This window comes from Phyllostomus hastatus, unplaced genomic scaffold (genome assembly GCF_019186645.2).
Source record: "Phyllostomus hastatus isolate PE091 unplaced genomic scaffold, TTU_PhHast_1.1 phas_contig_152, whole genome shotgun sequence".
Taxonomy (NCBI): domain Eukaryota; kingdom Metazoa; phylum Chordata; class Mammalia; order Chiroptera; family Phyllostomidae; genus Phyllostomus; species Phyllostomus hastatus.
The window spans coordinates 13,690,623-13,709,847 of NW_025333622.1; the positions used below are offsets into that span (position 1 = coordinate 13,690,623).

At 50.5% G+C, this 19,225-nt stretch overlaps 1 protein-coding gene across 1 annotated transcript; it reads left to right on the forward strand.

The window, feature by feature from the left end:
- Positions 1 to 345: 345 nt before the first annotated feature.
- On the forward strand, positions 346 to 18,535 carry DDX11 (DEAD/H-box helicase 11). Its single transcript, XM_045830439.1, is given in 19 exon segments — positions 346 to 369; positions 5,113 to 5,159; positions 5,433 to 5,512; positions 6,355 to 6,398; positions 6,401 to 6,463; positions 8,491 to 8,526; positions 8,781 to 8,892; positions 9,053 to 9,184; positions 9,700 to 9,812; positions 12,863 to 12,899; positions 12,902 to 12,931; positions 13,218 to 13,333; positions 14,010 to 14,159; positions 14,418 to 14,493; positions 14,496 to 14,679; positions 16,378 to 16,462; positions 16,763 to 16,841; positions 18,270 to 18,424; positions 18,506 to 18,535. Coding segments are annotated over 19 exon segments (1,593 nt in total).
- The last annotated feature ends 690 nt before the right edge of the window (positions 18,536 to 19,225 follow it).

Consider the following 19,225-nt stretch of genomic DNA (forward strand, 5'->3'; position numbering starts at 1 on the left):
GGACCCCCGCAGCTTTAGAAGGGGGAACCACCACCTGGCTTTAGCAGAGATCCCGGCGACACAGCTGATGGTGCCGGGAACCAAGGGAGGCCTACCAGCCAAGACGGATTACTGGGAAGTACTGGGGGCTGCCAGAGCCATGGACTTCTTTTTCTTTTCCTGAGATACGGTACCCCAGACTGGGCAAAGGGGGAAGGTGTTTGTGGGTGTTTTAAAGGACTTTGGGATTTTGATGAAGACCTTAGGTCACTACTTTAAGTCTGTACTACATTAAATAAACATTTCCTTTCCTTTTCACGAATCTCTGGCATTGAGAGACGTTTTTCCTATAAGGTGGTAGACATAATGAACCTGGGGGATCCCTTTCGGGTAATAATATATTGCCCTCGGCCCCCTTGGTCCCCCCTTGTGTTCTGTAACACGGTGAGGGATTTTGAAATTCAGGGAAAGTTAGATGAACGAACTGCAATATTCTTGCCCTGGGGAGTTGGCCGTTCCCAGGGGCGGGTGTTCAGGTGGTCCTCTGTCTCTCTCTGGAATACAGTGGCCTGGATGCCTCCACTTGTCCCCAGGTGGTCAGCTGTCTCTCCCAGGAGCCAGGGGCTTTATCTGTAGTTTCTGAAACAAAAGCTTTAACTTATGCATTATTTACTAGGCTTATAACTATTTACCTTAAACTAAAATTTTCCAACTCTTGAGTCCCCTATCATTCCCTTCTTTCTTGTTTCCCCTTCTCTTTTAACAAAGTGAGTAGAAATTTCCCTCATCCTCCCCAATCATTTTACCCTAGTTTGCTTGAGATTATTCACTGTTATAAACAATGATGATCAAATCACACATACACACAAAAATAAATAAATAAATTGCTTCTGAGTCACTATGAACACTGAGAACTTGGCACCAGAGCCTTTCCCAGTTGTTTACCCAGATGTCAGTGCTTGACTCCACTGGAGTCTCTCCCACTTTTTGTCCAACTGGATGGCAACCCAAAGAGGCAGTTTTGATCTTAGAAGATGTGGTATGTTCCTTGTCTTTATCTCCCCTAGGTTATTGATTGTTGGTGATCAGCATAACATTTGTAAATAAAATTCATTTTCTTATTCTAAAACAAGGTAGCTTCCACCCTAGTTTGGGGTGCTAGGAAATAAATCTGAGTGACAGCAACTGCTCTGGATGCATTTCCTTGAATCTTCAGGCAAAGTGTCAAATGACAAAAGGGAGGAGTAGGGTGGGAGAACCACACAGTACCTAGTTTTCCATCTTTTCTCCCCACCTCTGCACGGCTTGCACGAAATCCCCATGCCTCCTGACACATTTCCATGGTGTATTCAGATTTTGGGTTAGAGCCTGAAAAGAGGGCTTCAGGTTGCATACAGCAAAACAGCACTAACTCCAACCCTCTGTCACTCAAGAAGGCACATCAGATTGTCACGGAATGACATTATTGTTGAGATAACTTTGAATCCATTTTATTTTTGAAAATCATTCTAAAACTTAGATTTGAACCCTTGCTCTCTCCACCACATAACAGTTACCACTGACCAGTTTTTTATACTGTACTACTTAGTGTTCTGTGCTTTATTTCCCTGTGCTTGGGTTTCATCTACAAAATGGTATTAACTATAATACTTCCTGTGGTATTGTCCTCCAATATCCATTCTCCCCTTTTTCCTTTCTTTAAAACTGTGCAATTATTGGCCCAGAATAAAGAATATGTTTGCCATCCCCTCTCACTGCTAGCTGTGACCATATCGCTGGGTTCTGAACAAGGGGTGTAAGGGACAGTGCTCATGCAGCTTCTGAGACAGGTCCTTGAAGGGCTGGGGCACATCCACAGCTGTCCCTCCTGTCTTCTTGGTGACTCGAATGTAGACATGACAGTTGGAACTTAGCATCTGTCTTGGACCTTCAGAAGGAAGTGGTATGTTGACGAGAGCAGAGCCAAAAGATGGAAAGAACCTAGATCAGGTATGAGAGTAGAGCTGTTCACCAGGTTGGAGAACTTTCCCTGCAGACTTTGTTTATCGGGTGGGGGGATTGGGGTAGAGATAAACTGTATGTATCTTAACAACTGTTGCATTTTCTGTCACTGCCAAACCCAAAATTCTGATAGATTTACTTAATTCTTCAAAATTGCTCTAAGGATTAAAGGAGATAATGAGTATAAAGTGCTTAGCTTTTTGTCTGGCATAGCAAGAAGGCATTAATTCTGTCTCCAAAGTCATGAGACAGTTAGGCTATTGGAATGTGGCTCTGAAAACTTGAAAGGTGTGGAAAGATCAGAGAACTAGTTCCCACTCTGGTCAAATTGACTAATTTCATTTATCTGAAGTTAACAGTGATCAGAATGATTTGATTGCTTCTAAATTTTATGAACTGTTAGATAAAATCTTTTTGAAACTTGGTTCCCTCATATATAAAAATGAGAATATTTAAACTTACTTTATAGGCTCTACAGAATAAAACAAAATAGTGCCATATATTAGGTATATACTAGGTGCTTAATAAATGGCTGTAGTTATTACTTAGGTATGATGATTAATTTTATGTGTGAACTTGTCATGGTGCCCAGTTATTTGGTTAAACATTATCTTAGATGTTTCTGTGATGGTGTTTTGGATTAGATTAACATTTAAATCAGAGGACTTTAAAATGGTAGAGTGGATTAATGTATAATTCTGATAGAGAACTCAAAGGTTAAAGAATTTAGCTTTAGGTGTAGGTGAGAGGCTTAAGTGATTAATGCATGTGGAAATCTGTTACACCAGGAACTGGAATGCATGATCTATGTGACTCCAGGAGGCTGACAAACAGTTCAACCTCTGTGCCCCAGAGGCTCTGCATGTGATGGAGATAGTATCTGAGCATTTGTGTTCCAGGGAGGGAAGTCATGAGACACAGATACAAAAATTGTTGATCAACAGATAAAGAAGTAATAGTAAAATCACTGTGGACTGCAACTTATATCTGATTAAACTTTTTTTCCAAACTCCTTACCTACCCTTTCTTCCCCTTATGGAAATGGTGGCTTGAGACAGGATGTTAAGGTAGTTTTTGAGGGTGTATAACCCTCCATCATAACCCTCTGATTCCTCTAATCTGCTGTTGATTCCCTCTTATATATTCTTCATTTCAGTTATTGTAGTCTTCACTTCTCTTTTTTCAATCGTTTCTATCTGTTTGTAGCAATTCTCACTGAGTTCACCTACTCTTCCCCTAATTTCATTGAGCATCCTTATAACCAGCGTTTTGAACTCCATATCTGGTAGATTGCTTGTTTCCATTTTATTTCATTCCTTTTTTTGGGGGTGTTTCCTGTTCTTTCATTTGGGACATGCTTCTTTTTTCCCTCACTTTTGCTTCTTCCCTGTTTGTTTCTAGGTATTAGGTTGATCTGCTATGTCTCCAGTCTTGGTAGAGTGGCCTTATGTAGTTGGTGTCCTGTGAGGCCCAATGATGCAGTTTCCTTGTTCACCTGAGCTGGGTGCTCTAAGAGTGTCCTTGTATGGGTCATGTGTGCCCATACAAGGTCATGCGTATGGGTCATGACATGTCAGTCGGTGGGACTGACTCTCAGGCTAACTGGCTGTGAGGACTGTCTGTGATTTCAGCAGACAGCTGTTGTGCAGGGAGGGGCAAGAGTCACTTTAGTGAGGCTCTGGTGCCAGCCAAGTTTACCCCTAGGGTGGTTGGATGCTACTTTGATTGGTCTGAAGCTGGCCATCAGGTGCATTGGTTTGGAGCCTCTTGAGAGGGTTACAGTGCTGCCCAAGGCAAGCTGCCATGTGTGCCCAGTGGGCCACCCGGTGGGAGCTACCAAGTGACCGTGGTTGGTTGCCACTGGCCTTGAGACTCTTGGGAGAGGCCATGCTGTAAATCAAGGCTGGCTGCTACTCATACCGTGTTTGTGGCTGCTTATTGGAAATTACTTTCCAAGCCAACCCTGTCTGCAGCTTATACCAGGCTTGGGGCCACCTGATGGGGGTTTAGGGCAAGTTGAGAATACTCACCATTTGTGTCGGGTTTAGAGCCACTTAGCATGAGGTACAGGGCACACCAAGGCCAGTTGCTGTTTGTTTGGCATTTGTGGACCTTTGAGAGATGTTAGCAAAGCCTGCAGCATGAGCTGAGGCAGGCCACTTGTGTGGAAAAGCTGATGAAAGGGGTTGGAGCAGAGCTCAGATTTGGCACCCACCTGTGCCTGCTGGGTGGGTGGAGAGCCCAACAGAGGAATAAAGGTGACTTTCTATCCCAGGAGAGAGCTGCCCAGCCCCTGCCCCTCCAGTCCTCACCGTGAAGACAGTCAATTCAGCTCCTCCTTGTATGTCCCCTGCATTTTTCAAGCTGCTGTCCCAGCACTAGAGCTCAGAGCAAGTGACTTTGTGAGACAATCCATGCATGGACCCCTCAAGAACACTGCCTGGGCCCTCTAGAAGCAGAGTCCACATGTGGGTGGATGTTGTTGTTATTGCTGTTGCTTTGAGGGGATTTAATTGAGGAATGCTCAAGATTTCTGAAAACCGCTATTTGTTTATTACCTAGTATGTGCCATGCCTGCTCCGCACTGGGCTGGCATTCCCATTGTCCACTGAGAACTCAGAGATGCAGAAAGGGTTAAGCAGTGTCTAAAGTCACACAACTAGTAGTGGGGAGCTGGGATTTGACCACTCAGTGGTTTCTGATCGTGAGTCCCAAATGACACCCCACCACATCTGCTGACCTGTGCCTGGGTTGATCTTAGGCTAGGACATGAGGGTTAACTGGAACCATCATTCTTAGAACGCAATATGTGTTCTAATACCTTTCCCAACCCAGTAAAAACTAGCAGGGAGCTTCAATACCTGGGAGATTCAGCCTCTTGCTTTTTGCGGTGGCACAAAGTGGACACTGCAGTAGAACATACTTTCTTTTCCCTTCCTTTCAGGTCCCACCAGCCTCAGGGTCTTTGAAACCCATAGCTTTGTCTGTTCCCAGCCCCTCCCGCCTCCCCTGATTGCCTCCTGTGTGTCCTGGGCTGGCGTTTCCTGGGCACAGTCTAAATGTCACCAGCACAGCCCTAGGCTACTGGCCCAGAGCCTGGCCTGCCTTCATGCCCATTTCTTCTCTCCCCAGCTCTGCCACGCACATTCCCAGTTGCTCTGGTACATGGAATGATACAGGTGAGACACCTCTGCCTGAGGGTGAAGGGAAAATCCCGCTGAGCCTCAGCACCCCTAAGTGGGCCTCTGAGCCCACTGAGGTTGCCATCTCCATCTCTGGCCAGGTTCAGCCTGGGATGGCCCTACGTGTCCTGTGGCCTCTTTTTCTAGGAGGGTGTCTGTAGCTTGTGACACAGTTTGAAAGACACCAGACAGAAAGACCTCAGCCCGGGGCACCTAGAAGGGAATTGCTGTTGGAGTAACCCCGCTTGCTGTCCACTGGTTTGTCCTCAGGAAGCGTTTGAAGGCCAAGAACCCGATGTACATCAAGCAGATCCTGTATCTGTTAGAGAAGTGTGTGACTGTGCTGGGTGGTAAGGAGCCCGAAGCCCCCCCAAGTGCAGCCTGCTCAGCGGGCCGGACCCGGGTCCCTGGGTGCCGTCAGGGCATCTGGGTTGTCCGTGTCCTCACATGGTCTGGGCCATTCATTAAGAAAATCCTTATTTTACAGAGCCTAGTTGAATTTTCTGACTTAGATCTTTTTTTTGGAACCTTAGTTTATTTGCCACCATTCTGTGGTGGTAATAATAATAATATAGTAAAAGTGTACAGCACTTCATGCAATAGCGATAGCAGCATGGAGGGCGCTAGTGAGGAAGCAGCACAGGCGCGTTAACCCTCAGTGACAGAGGAGGAAAGCAAAGCTGAGAGCAGAGAAGTGACCTGCGTCTGGTTCCTGAGCCCAGTGAGAGGAACTAGAATCTGCCGGCTCCAGGGCCACGGGACTCGCCAACGTTCTGTGCAACAGCCTTGTCCTTCCTCGGTGATCCCTCTGAAGGTTTCCGTAGAAGCGGAAGTCAAGAGTGCCAGTGCGGTTTGCTCTGCGGGATTTTGTGTCATGTTGCTGCTCTTCCCTTCCATCTCTGCCTTGGCCCTGTCCCAGTGCCGCCTGGGCACATCCCGTTAGCACCTGCGTGCAGTGGGCCTGTTTCCCTGTCCCTGCCTCCTCAGAGGAGGTGTGAAAGGAATGAAATCACATGTGGGTCAGGCTTTGAGGCTTCCTGGGACCTCTTGTTCTCAGTGGGGTCCATGGGTTCTAAAAATTGCAAAAAAAGCCCTGCTCAAACACAAGTGATCTTATTTGACTGGTCCATGGTGGAGTGTGAGAAGATGGGGGTAGGGGACCGCCATCTGACCTGTTTGCATTCTCTTTTAGGGAACATTAAGCAAAATCCCAACACACAGAGCCTCTTACAGACAAGTAACTGCCCCTAGGGACCGAGCTGAAGGCCATGATTGACAACATCAACCTCTTCAAGGTAGAGGTTTTACCTGTTCTCAGCACATCACATCTTATCCTTACTCCCACCTGTGGGCAGAACCCTAGGTTAACACTGGATGGGATGAAAAGTAAATTCCTTCTGTCCTCGAGCAGCCCAGAGGGCTGAGGATCTACAGTGCAGGCATGTCATTGACCCTTAAAAAAAGCAACGTGTCAGCAAGAAAAAATGCTCAGCCTAGGGTCGAAGGCTTGTAGAGATTAGGGATAAAATGGTGCCTGCTTTTGTACCTGATAAGCAGAAGTAGGGAGGCCCAGGTCCTCTGCCTTCTCCGTCTTCCTTGGGCATGGTGCTTCCCTGGGCTGCTGGGCAGAGCAGGAAGTTAATTTTGTGAGCGCGCCCCTGCCCTTGGGCTGAGGTGAGTGAGGGCACAGCTGGGCCCCTTGCTTGGCCTTTCCAGATTGCAGCCCCAGTCCTTTGCCTGCCCCAGGCCCACATGATGGGTGCTCTCCCAATTGGTACACAGCCACTGGCGCTGGACCTGCAACCTTAGCAATTCTAGTTTCCTGACCAGACCAGACTGGTTACTGTGTTTGGGGCCATGCCTCAGCTTCTGTGACTCCAGGGTGGGGTGTGCTGGCACTAGTCCAGGCAAAGGAAACCGAGGGGGGGTGAGGCCACCTCAGGAGGGTGATGAGCCACACATAAGGACGCAAATGGTGTGTGGCGGAGACAGCGTGGGAACCCAGCTGCACACACTCAGGAGCCTGCTTGCTTTCTATCCTGACTTTGCATTTCAAACCAGCTTGCCCCTGGCTTACCCACTGTGGTCATGGTTACTGCCATTACCCCTCTCAGACAGGCTGGCAGTCCTGGCATTTTTGAGTGCTTGCTTTCTCCCATTGTGTCCCACATCCCACAGCTGCCTGGCCCCACAGCCTGAAACAGCTGCTGCCTTTACCTCACCTTGTCATCTCCATGGCTCTACTACCACTTCACTGTGGCTCTTTTTCCTCTGCCTTCTTTCCAGCCTTCTTATTTCAATTCATTCTGTTTCCCTTCCATGTTGCCACCCTTCAGGCAGGTTTGTAGTATTCATGCAGACAGAAAAATATTCACGGAGTTGTTGGGATGTCTGGCATGTCTTTATGCATGGGTCGGAGAGCCATGCACTCTGCAAGCTGCGTGTCTATTTGCATGTCTCCTGTCGTGGCCCCTGCTCCCCTGCATGGCACCCATCGTGGCACCTGTCCCCTTGCATGTCTGTCATCATCATTGCCCCCAGCAGGGAGTCCCTACCTGTTTAAGTACTAGAGGGGAACAAAGCCAGAAAACTGGGAGAACGTTATATAAAATATGATTCTGCACATGTGAGCCCACTTCATGTTATGGGAACAGTTCATCAGACCCAGTCTCAAGGCTGTGAGAACACTGCTTGTCAGGCCCCTCGAGGGCTATGGGAACCCTGCTCCCCTTAGCTACCCAGACACCTGGGTGAGGAAGCCAGACTGCCTCCACTGACCCTACACTTTCTAATGGTTTTTACAAACTACAAACTAGTGACTCTTAATAGAAAGATACTGTTCTTTTCAGAAATCTTGAAAGGCTCCAAAGTCATCGTCTTGCATTCTAAGCCACTAAATTGCACTCCAGACATCCCCTGAACATGTCCCACGCTTCACCTCCTTTGTGCCTTGGCTCCTAGGATTTCTTTTGATTTTTAAACTAACAATCCTTCAAGGTGCAGCTTAGGTGCTGTCATCTTGAAGGAAAGTGGAGGGGACAGAGCTATCACTGAGCACCTTTGGGAGGGTTGGGGCCGTGCAGACTTCTTTGTAAGGAGGGCATGCCTGAGGCCTGGCAGTGACCCTGCCGTGGGAGAAGGCTGGGCGGTGTGGGGACACGGGGAGGAGTGACCTCAGAAAGGATGACACCATTGGCCTCAGGAGCCTCCAGGCTCCTGGGGAGGTGGTGGTGGTGAGTCCTACTCCCTGGGTTTTGGAAAGGGGTCTTTTTGTTTCCCAGCCTGACTGAGGTTCCTACATGCCTGCAGGGGCTTCGTCTTGCAGGAGAGGTGCTACTGCAAGAAGAGCATGGTCAGCAGGAAGGTACGGCCACCCTCCCTTGGGACCTGGGCGAGGTCGGGCAGCACCCTGCTTGCTGCCCTCACAGAGGCAGCCCTGTCTCCATGGCTCTCACTGTGGGGCAGCCTTGCTGGGGTGCAGAGGGGCTTCCAGGATGCCTGGGGTTGCTGGGGGGTTGCTGGTTGTGCCGTGGAGGAGAGATGGAAGCCTCTCATCCAGCCTGGTCTCCCTCTGCACCTCTGGCCTCATTAGTCTTCATTGCTCCCACCCCTGCTCAGCTGTTTGGCATCACCGAGAGGTGGGGGGCAGTCCTCACACCCCCTGGGGAGCAGCCCAGACTGGCTGGATTCCAGCACTTCGTACAGAGCCTGCAGCCCATGGTGACCGAAGGTGAGTCAGGAGGGTGGGGGCAGAGCCACAGGCCCCAGGTGAGAATGTTCCTGCCTCACAGGTGGACTGGTCTTCCCCAGAGAACCGCTTTAGCCCAACTGCAGAGCAGTCCTCTGCCCTTGTCTGTGGTCCCAGACTCTCTTCCTTCTGCTCTGTGCAGCTCCCGCAGCCCCTGTGGAGGAGAGGGAGGCCATGCCACTGCGGCCTGCTTCCCTGCTGATGCACATCGAAGGCTTCCTTGCAGCTCTCACCACTGCCAACCAGGATGGCAGGGTCATCCTGAGCCACCAAGGTATCCAAGGGGGAGCCTACCTGCAGCTGGGAGGCCAGAGCATGAAGGGAGTCTCTGCCTCCAGCCCAGTACCTCCCTGGGTCGGGACGAGGAATCAGGGTGGTGACACCTAGCCTCCTATGGCCTGGTCAGGTGGTGGGTAGTGAGGAGGGATGCCGCTGTGCTGGGGTGGTCGGCCGTCTCAGGCGAGGGTGCAAGAGAAGCCGTGCAGCCTCGTGGTGAAGGTTATATGAGTTTGCTTTGAGTCTTGGTTCCATTACCTACCAGCTGCGTGTCCTAGACCAGTTTCTTTGTCTCTGAACTTCAGGTTCCTCAGGTGAAAAGGGAGATAGTCATACTCTTTGCCTCAGGGTGGTCCAGGACAGTAACTGAGGTGTAAAGAGAAAGTGCTGTCGCTCATGCCTCCTACACGGACCCAGCAGGAGATCCCCTTTGCCTTGAACAGAGAGACGTGCCTGTTGGGCCCGTACCTGCCCCCTTCCCTTGTAATTGTCTCTCATTTGTCTTTTTACCAGGCAGCCTCAGTCAGAGCAGCCTCAAATTCTTGCTGCTGAATCCAGCTGTGCCTTTTGCCCAGGTGGTGAAGGAGTGCCGGGTGGTGGTCATTGCCGGGGGCACCATGCAGCTGGTGAGGACACCAGGCCTGACCTCTAGCGCTGGGTCCGGATGGGACAGTGACTGGGAGCGGTGCACGGTCAGGCTTCTTCACCTCATCATCCCTAGGGCTCCCAACCCAGAAAGGGGTCACTTGAACAGACCAAGCAATGTCCACCAGGTGGCACTGCTGTGCTGTCCCACTGCCCAGGAATTTTAGGCCACGCTCCGGTGTGTCCCTAGCAGTGGGATCACACTTGTCCAGAGAATGCCCTTCTGAGGCTCCTTCCTCTCACGGATTTGCCTCGTGCCACAGCCTGCCTGTGGCCACAGTAGCTGTAGCCTCCCCTCTTTTACAAATGTAAATATACCAAATATGCTGTGTGAACGGCGCTCCTGTGGATAATGCACACCCATGTTTTTGTGCATACTGCACACGGGGTTGTTATACCCATGGTATGTAATCATTATTCCCATGTGCAACGCGCATCCTTATTTTCCCTCAAGAACTTGGGCAGGAATGTGTGCATTATACATGGCTATTTTATTTTCAATTATGGAAAACAGAGACAAACAAAAACAGGGAAAAGGATCATAATTTGACAAGCAAAAGATTCATTTTGTTGTGCACATCATTATAATAGTCTTTGCATAATTTTTACAAATACACATACATGTTTTTAAAAACAAAATGGTACAGTATTATTTGTATGTGCTATTGTTATAATTTGCTTTCCCCCCCACTCAGCAACAGAATGCCATATGTGTTTTTTCTTCTCAACAAATAAGTGTTTATTTGCCATACCCTAGCTGTACTTCATCCTATTGCATGAACGTATTTTATGTAACCGCTCTTCTTTAGTCAGATACTCAGGTGACTTCTAGTTTTCCCGTGTGAACGAAGGCTCGGTAAATGTGACCCGTCTCTGCACAGTGGTTGTGTCCGTGGGAGACGTGCGTCCTAGATCCGGACTCGGTGCTGGCAAAGCCCCTCAACGCCCTCAAGCTGTCTGTGCCAACCCGGGCTGTCCCACACCCCTGTAGCTTTATTTACTTATTTTTTCATTCTTTCTTGTGTATAGGGTTGTATCTCTTAATTTATTTGTGTGTAAAATAATTTGTAGCCCTTGTGGCTTTTGAAGCTCAAGTTGTCTCAGGCTTGGCCTGTGGGGAACCCCCTGGCTGCCTCAGGTCCTCCGGGTGTGGCCCCCATGGCCTTGGATGGCTTTCCTGCTTTCTGGAACGACAAGAGCACACTGGGCCACCTGATGCTGTCTTTGTCCAGGATCTGGAATCCTCCATGTCTCCACGGTGCCCTGGCTTCTTCTACTGAAGACGGGCACTTACAAACCAAAACCTGGGTGTTGGGTGTTTCCAGTGTTCCTGGGTGACTGTTGTCTACAGGCCTTTCCAGTGCAGACCCAGGAGATATGTTTGCAGACATCCTGAGTCCATCTTGATATTTCTAAATCAAAATCAAAATCAATTTATTTAACCCTATGCTGCATCTCTTTTCTCTTGAATGCAACTTTTGGTTTCTTACAGTCACATAATTACTTATTTGCTTTATCCCATAATATACTCAAAATAGTGTCCAAAATATAATACCAATATTCTAACAGTAAACTGTTGATTAAAATTTTATGTCTTTGCACTTAGTTTTTGCCCTTAGAGTATATCCTGCTAAGGATACATGGCCGCTAAGGATATGGAGTCATGCCCTGGCTGGTGTGGCTCAGTTGGCTGGAGTGTCATCCCGTAAACCGAAAGGTTGTGGGGTTCACTACCTGGTTGGAGCACATATGAGAGGCCACAGATCCATGTTCCTTTCTCTCTCCCCACCTTCTCCTCTTTTTAAAATCAATGAGCAAGTCCTCGGTTGAGGATTTAAAAAAAGGATATGAGGTCACTTGGCATCAGGCTTTTTTTTGTTGCAGTTTGTTTTCAGTTTCAGAGTTTGCCGTTTTTGTTGACTTAATTCTGTTTTCAGAAAATGTAAACATGTGTGTGGTTCCAAAGTTGAAACCATATAAAAAGTTTCAAAAAGTCTCACTTGCACCCCTTTCCAACCCGTTCCCCATTCCAGTAGGTGATGAGCATGTTTTATTAGCACTGTCTATCTTCACAATGTTTCATGTGATGTTTTTGCAAAAAGCAGATGTATGTCCTTACTCTTTTTCACTTACCTCAAAGGCGGCAGGACCTGTTTCTCTGTGCCTGTACGTTCTGACAGTGCCTCCCCACCGGTGCACAGGGGTGGAGTGGGCTGCACTCCTGGGCCGGGCTGCGCAGTGTTCCGTTGGGCGGATGTAGCACAGCTCAGGGGACCAGTCCCTGTGGAAAGGAGGCCGTGCTCTCGCACGTCACTTCACAGGAAATGCCCTTGTGCACGTGGTGTTTGGTTTGTTGAGCTGACTCTTCGGGGAGACTCCTGAATGTGGGATTGCTGGGTTAAAAAGTAAAAATGTATCTCATATGTTAAATATCGTCCCTCTGCCCTCTGCCTGGAGCAGCACCATTCTGTACCCCACCCGCAGTGAAGATGCCAGTTCCTCCACAGAGTGGTCAAGCATTAGGACTTTTGCCCATGTGATAGGTGAAAAACCTGGATGGAGCTCTTTAAATAAATACAAAAGCCTATTCCTCCCCCTAGAGATTCTTATTCAATAGTTTGGGCTCGCTAGGGTCTGGCCATGTGTGTATGCATGCATGCATACATATGTATACATATTTTTATATATATGTAAAATATATGTATATATATTTTTTAAATTCCCACTCTGATTTTGTTGTACATCCAGGGCTGGGACTCACTGCCAAATTCCCTTTGCCATTGCCACAAGTAGTTTAAATGAGACTGCCAACACTGGCGTCATTAAATTGTTTTTGCATGTTCGCTAATTTGTTACCAGGCTTTCCTTCAACCTCTCTTCTGTTCCTAGGTACTTGCTGCCTCGTTACCCTGACTTCTGTGTTTCCAAGTGATTCTCTCTTCTCCTCCCTGCCAAGGCCCATCTGCTCAGACCCTGCTCCCTGTCCCTGGACCTCTGGGAGGTCACACATCCTTGATGTTGTGGTCTTCAGGTGACTGACTTCTGGGGGCAGCTGTTCGCAAGTGCTGGGTGGCAGCTGAGTGACTGGTGTTTTCCTGTGGTGAGGATCCGTGTCCAGGGTGGAGTGGGCCCCATAGTCATGCCATGGGCTGTGTTAGAATTGAGCTGTATGCTGTTAGCAGGCCTAAGGGGCTGAGGGGACCACAGGATGCTAGCTGTCTGTGCTCCCTCCACCTACATGGGAGAGGTCTGAACATTGCTGTTTTGCTGTGGAAAGAGGATGGTGAGTGAGTGTTTAAAATTGTTGCCCCTAGTGTTCCTTGTGGCATCTGCCTTGCAGCAGAGTCTGTACCTCTGGTGTTCAGATCCTCCCTGGGCCTGAACAGGTCACGTGATCCTATGTCTAGATCCTCTAGACACCATCCTGCCCCTCGTCATCTGCACTGGGCCCTCCAACCAGTAGCTGGAATTCACACACCTGAAGAGAGAGCTGCCCCACATGGTCAGTACCAGCCAGCCAGCTTCACCACCATCTTTGCTGGGGCTGGAGGGAGATTTCTGGGATGGGGGCACACTGGCCAATCCAGAGCTGGCACAGGGTGAATAGTATGTATATGTTTATCGAGGAAGGTCTGAGTTTCCCCGCACCCCCCAGCCCTTGGGCTGCTAAGCAAGTTTTCCTGACACCTCCAGCCATCCCTATAGGATGAAGCTCATGCGAAAGTGGCTCATTCCCTTTGTTTCTCTTGTCATTTGGTGATACCGGCTCCTGCCAGGCAGGGATACAGGTGTTGGGGCACTTCTCTAGTGGCATGCCTTGGGTTTTCAGTGCCCGATCTGTCACAGACGGTGCTTACTCCCAAGATGCACACAGGACATGGGGAACTGGGGAAGGGCAGCCTTGGCACACACCCTCGGCAGGTGCAGCTCAGGTGTGCTCACACAGCGGTGTGTGTCAGATGCTGCCTGTCATCGGGAGCATCCCTTGGGTGTTTGGCAGGGAGGGTGGCACGTTCCAATCTGTTTCCCAGCCGGGGCGCATTGCCCAGCTGCAGGCCTCCCTGACCACATTCACCCGTGGGTCTCTGTACTTGGCTCTGAGCCCTAAGGTTAGGAGCCTTTTGGGGGTATGGCTTCAGGAGTGGCCTCCTGGAGGGCCCCTTGTCTTCTTTTCTTAGATGGATGAGACAGGTCGCATCCTCTGTAACTTGTGCAATGTGGTCCCCGGAGGGGTGATCTGTTTCTTCCCCTCCTATGAATACCAACACCAGGTCCATGCCCACTGGGACAAGAGTGGCCTGCTGGCCTGCCTGGCTGTCAGGAAAACGGTGAGCAACCTCTCAGCAGGACCTTCCACTGTGGGGACAATGAACCCAGAGTTCCTCCTGGGATTTCTCGTGCACATCAAACCAGATGGTCGGGCCTCATGTAAGGAGGCTTCTCCCACCACTTCTGATCCCTGATGACCGCCCAGAGGAGTCTGTGAAGCCCTCTGGGGCTCTCTGGGCTGGAAGACAAGGCCTGGAGCAGACCTGTGACCCAGGCGTCCTGAAATCCTGTTCTGGGAAACATCTCTTTATGTCCAGCTATTTCAGGAACCGAAGAGAGCGAGCCAGGTGGACCAGGTGCTGATGGAGTATTCCAAGTGCATTCAGGTGAGAGGTGGAACTCCGGCTTGGGTCCAGACTCGTGGGGTTGGCGGTTGAAAATGTTTTGATGGCATCCCAGCTTTGGGTGGTCCCCGCAGTGCCATGTTCAGGCAGGAGGCACGGGGACAGGGGCCCTGTTGCTCTCAGTGGTCGGAGGCAAGATGAGCGAAGACATCAACTTCTCTGACAACCTCGGCTGGTAAGTAGTGTGCTCCATGTCTCTTGGAACGCCGATACCCACCCCCTCTTTCACTCCAAGCAGCTCCCCCCCACACCCCCCCAAGCCCTTTGCAATCTGCCGCCATCTGAGTCTGCACCTGGGCTGACCTCGCAGGTCAGTCAGCTGCGTGGGGAAGTGATTCGGCAGCTTTGGGTTTGCCCCTTTGGGGCCAGCTGAAAAATGAGGCAGACTCGAACTTTCTTGAACTCAATTCCTTGGTCTAGCAGGGATCTTTAAGGTGAAAAACCCCTCTCCAGGTGGTGGGTTTAGGCTGGGGAGGGAGAGGTAGAGCCTCTGAGCACAGCTTGACTGCGGCAGGGGTAGACCAGACGTGATGTGTGGGTGAGGACCCGGCCCTTCGTCCTGGGCCTTGAGAACCCCAGGTGCCTCTGGCTCCTGTGTGCCTCTGTCACAGGTGGGCAATGGTAACCAGGTTCTTAGTGATCGGGACAAAGAATTGAACCGAACACCCAGAGTTCATAGCAGAGAACATGGGAGCAGGCCAACTCCAAGCAGAGACTGACCTCATGGGCTGGAGGGGCTATTCTTATGGGCGGATCCTTCCTGGCTAGTTTTGGTGGGCTTTACTGCGCATGTACAAGTAGTTGTATTACTTTAAAGCTACTGCACATGTGGTCTCCCATGATTTTCCCTGATTGACCACCAGGGAAGAGGGTCCCACAATGCTACCGAATTGATCCCCGTTTCTTCTGGGGTCCCCCTGTACTAGGTTCACCTTTCCCTTCACCAGAGAATTATAGCTCTCCATGTTAGAGATTGGTGAAAAGGAAAGGAGCTATTTATTCAAGTTATACAGACTAAGAGTAATGACTTAATGTCTTCATCAAAATCCCAAAGTCCCTTAAAACACCCACAAACACACACAGTCCTTCCTTCCCCCCTTTGCCTAGTCTGGGGTACTGTATCTCAGGAAAAGAAATAGAAGTTCGTGGCTCAGGCAGCCCCCGGTTCTTCCCAGTAATCCGTGCTCAGCTGGTAGGCCTCCCTCGTGATCTCCAGCAAAAGCTGCATGGTGGTGATTCTTCTCATGGCTGCGGGGGTGAGGGGGGTACCCCTGTGCCAAAAGTGCATGGTTCTCCTTACATGGCTGCAGGCGCATGGTCCTCTCTCCACTGCCACAGCTGAGTGGCTCCCGTTCCTTACATGGCTGCAGGAGTCTCCACTCAGCCAAAACCGAATGGTTCTCTCTCCAATGGCTGCCAAGTCTGGGTTTAAATGTCCTTCCAGCTTTACTGGGCTGCCATCATGAGTCTGAGCAGGGATGGCCCCATGTCATGGAGCCAATCTTCTCCAAGCTCTCAAGCAGGCACTGTAACTGGGGGAGTTGCCTCCCAGTTATATCTTGAAGGGAAGTCCCTTCCATCCCCCTGGCTCAGAGCATGGCCACAGCTATTTAACATATCTATGCAACCAGTTAAAGCTTCTAGATGTGGTAAATGACCATACCAGAGGTTACCTGCAAAGCTGTTGCTATGCAAAACAGCTCTCAATGGCCCTGCTCCAAGTGTCCCTTCCCCCAACTCACACCTGTGGTAGAGGGTAAGGACATCCTATATATCTTTCTAATATTTCCTGCACACCTTGAGTTCTGAACCCCCATTACAAATCCTTCTTTTGGGGGCCCCCTGGCTGCACCCTCCTATACCTCCACGCCAGGTGTGTGGTCACGGTGGGCATGCCCTACCCCAATGTCAGGTCTCCGGAACTCCGAGAGAAGATGGCCTACCCGGATCAGGCCCTTGTGAGAGCCTCCAGTTTGGGAAGATGAGGGGAAAGGGCAGGAGAGCTCAGTAGCCCTGAGGACTGAGGTACACTGGGATTTCCCACAGCCCCTTGCTGTGTGCCACTGTTTCCTGTTTGTTCCAGAGGGATGGCAGTGTCCCCCCTCTGGAGCTGCAAGTCATATCACGTATCCTATCAGCCACTGGTATTGTGCCCTGGAAGCTGATTGGTCTTGCTTACAGCCTGGCAGTGTCATTTTCTCAGGATGCCAGGCAGGAGACAAACAATTCTGATAGGTCATTTCTTTTGCCTTTCCCAGCCCGGAGCCGCAGGTCAGCCTGCCCCAGGAAAGGCTCTCGTGGAGAATCTGTGTATGAAGGCTGTCAGTCAGTCTATAGGTGAGCCTGGGGCTGGTCCTAGCTATCAGGATGAATCACTGGAGAGGGAGGGAGGGAGGAAGGAAGGAGATGACAGTGTAACAGGGTGCAGCCAAGAGGGGGTACCCCAAATAGGGATTTGAAATGAGGCCCAGAACTCAAGGTGTTCAGGAAATATTAGGATGTCCTCACCACCCTCCCTTCCTTGTGTGGGTTGGGGAAGGGACAAAGGCAGCAGGGCCATTGAGAGCTGTTTTGCATAACAACAGCTTTGCAGACCATCCCTCTGGCATAGTAATTTAACATATCTATAAACCTTTAACTGGTTGCATAGATATGTTAAATAGCTGTGGCCATGCTCTGAGCCAGAGGGCTGGAAGTAACTTCCCCACCAAGATGTAACTGGGGGGCAGGCCCCCCTAGTTACAGTGCCTGCGTGGGAGCTTAGAGAAGATTGGCTCCATGACATGGGACCACACCTGCCCAGACCCACGATGGCAGCCCAGTAAAGCTGGAAGGCTTTGAGAGTGCTGGCAGGTGTAACCGAGTGTGGGAGGAGTCGGAAATGGGGCTGCAGAGGAAGATTGGTGTGGGGATTTAAACCCAGACGTGGCATCCATTGCCGGGAGAATCACTTGGCTGTGGCAGTGCAGAGAGAGGACCACAGCCAATGCGCAGGGAGGAGAGAACCACTCGGTCTTTAGCAGAGTGGGGACTCCCGCAGCCCTGAGAGAGGGAATCACCATGCAGCTTTAGCAGAGAATCACCATTCAGCTTTGGCAGAGTGGTGACCCCCCTTCTTGCAGCTATTGAGAGAGGACCATGCAGCTTTGGCAGAGTGGAGACTCCCACAGCTACTGTGCAGAGGACCACGTGACTGGGGCAGTGGAGAGAGAACCTCGCGGCTTTGCCAGGGTGGAGACCCCCGCAGCTTTAGAAGGGGGAACCACCACTGGGCTTTAGCAGAGATCCTGGAGACACAGCTGATGATGCCGGAACTGAGGGAGGCCTACCAGCTGAGATGGATTAATGGGAAGTGGGGGCTGCCTGAGCCATGGACTTCTATTTCCTTCCTGAGATATGGTACCCTAGACCAGGCAAAGGGGGAAGGGCTGTGTCTGTGGGTGTTTTAAGGGACTTTGGGATTTTGATGAAGACATTAGGTCACTACTTTAAGCCTGTACAGCATTAAATAAACATTTCCTTTCTTTTTCACGAATCTCTGGCATTGAGAGACGTCTTTCTTCTGGCAGTGAACATAACGAACCTGGGGGGTTTCTTCTGGGTAATAGTATATCGGCCCAGGCCCCCCCCTTGTTCTGTAACAACAGGATGGGGTCTGTTCCTGGCCATCTCTCCATTCTGGGGGCTGAGAAAGGGAAGGAAACAAAATAGCAGTGCTCTGTTGGGAGGCAGGTTTGATCAGAGCCTCAACCTGTTCCCATCCAGGCAGGGCCATCAGGCACCAGAAGGATTTCACCAGCACAGTGCTGCTGGACCAGCAGTATGCCTGTCCACCTGTCCTGGCAAAACTGCCCACCTGGATCTGAGACCGTGTGGAGGTCAAAGTCACCTTTGGCCCCGCCTTTGCTGCTTTGCAGAAGGTCAGTCCTGCCTTTTGCTCCCCGAGAACTCCCCACCAAGACCCCCATCTAGTGTTTCACGGTCTTGCCCTGTCTCCCCAGTTTCATCACGAGAAGTCTGGCCTCTCCTGAGGGACACCCATGCTTGTCTGGCATGCAGGACCCAGGAACAGGCACAGAAGCCAACAGGCAAAGACTAGGTTACTCCTGAACACTGGGGTCCTGGCCATCCTGGGGCCCCTCCCAGAAACTGGATCTTTCCTCCTTTCACCAGGGCCCAGGGAGCTCCCTGCCCAGACTTTCTGGGCGGCTGTAGAAGCTGCACCTTCCACTGCGGGATCTCTGTCCCTGCTTGTTTCTCAGCATCCACTTCATTGGAGCTGAGGTGGAGTAGGCCTCTGCTGCCTTCCTTTTCTCCTCCTCTGCCCTTCCTAGCTCAGATTAGCTGCTTGAGACCTTCACCCTTTCCTCAAAATTAAGGACGTTCCCCATTCCCAGCACTCCTGGTGTCAGGGCTCCTCCGCCCTCAGGCTTCTGGTTACTTCATCCAACTGCCGTCTGGGGATTAAGCAACATCCGTGAGAAACCAGTCACCGAAGTCACTGAGAACTGGGACCAGGGCCCTGTGGGCTGCCGCCCCGCCTGCTGGCCTCACCCCTTTACTTCCAGGCTGCTCCCTAACCTGCTCAGGCCCTGCCCAGCATCCTTATCCCCCTGGATGGGTCCTGCAACTCAGTAGCACTTATCCCCTTCTCAGCCACTTGGGCAGACTCTGAGACACCTCTTCCCCTGACACCAGCAACTACACCAAGGGCCATTAGG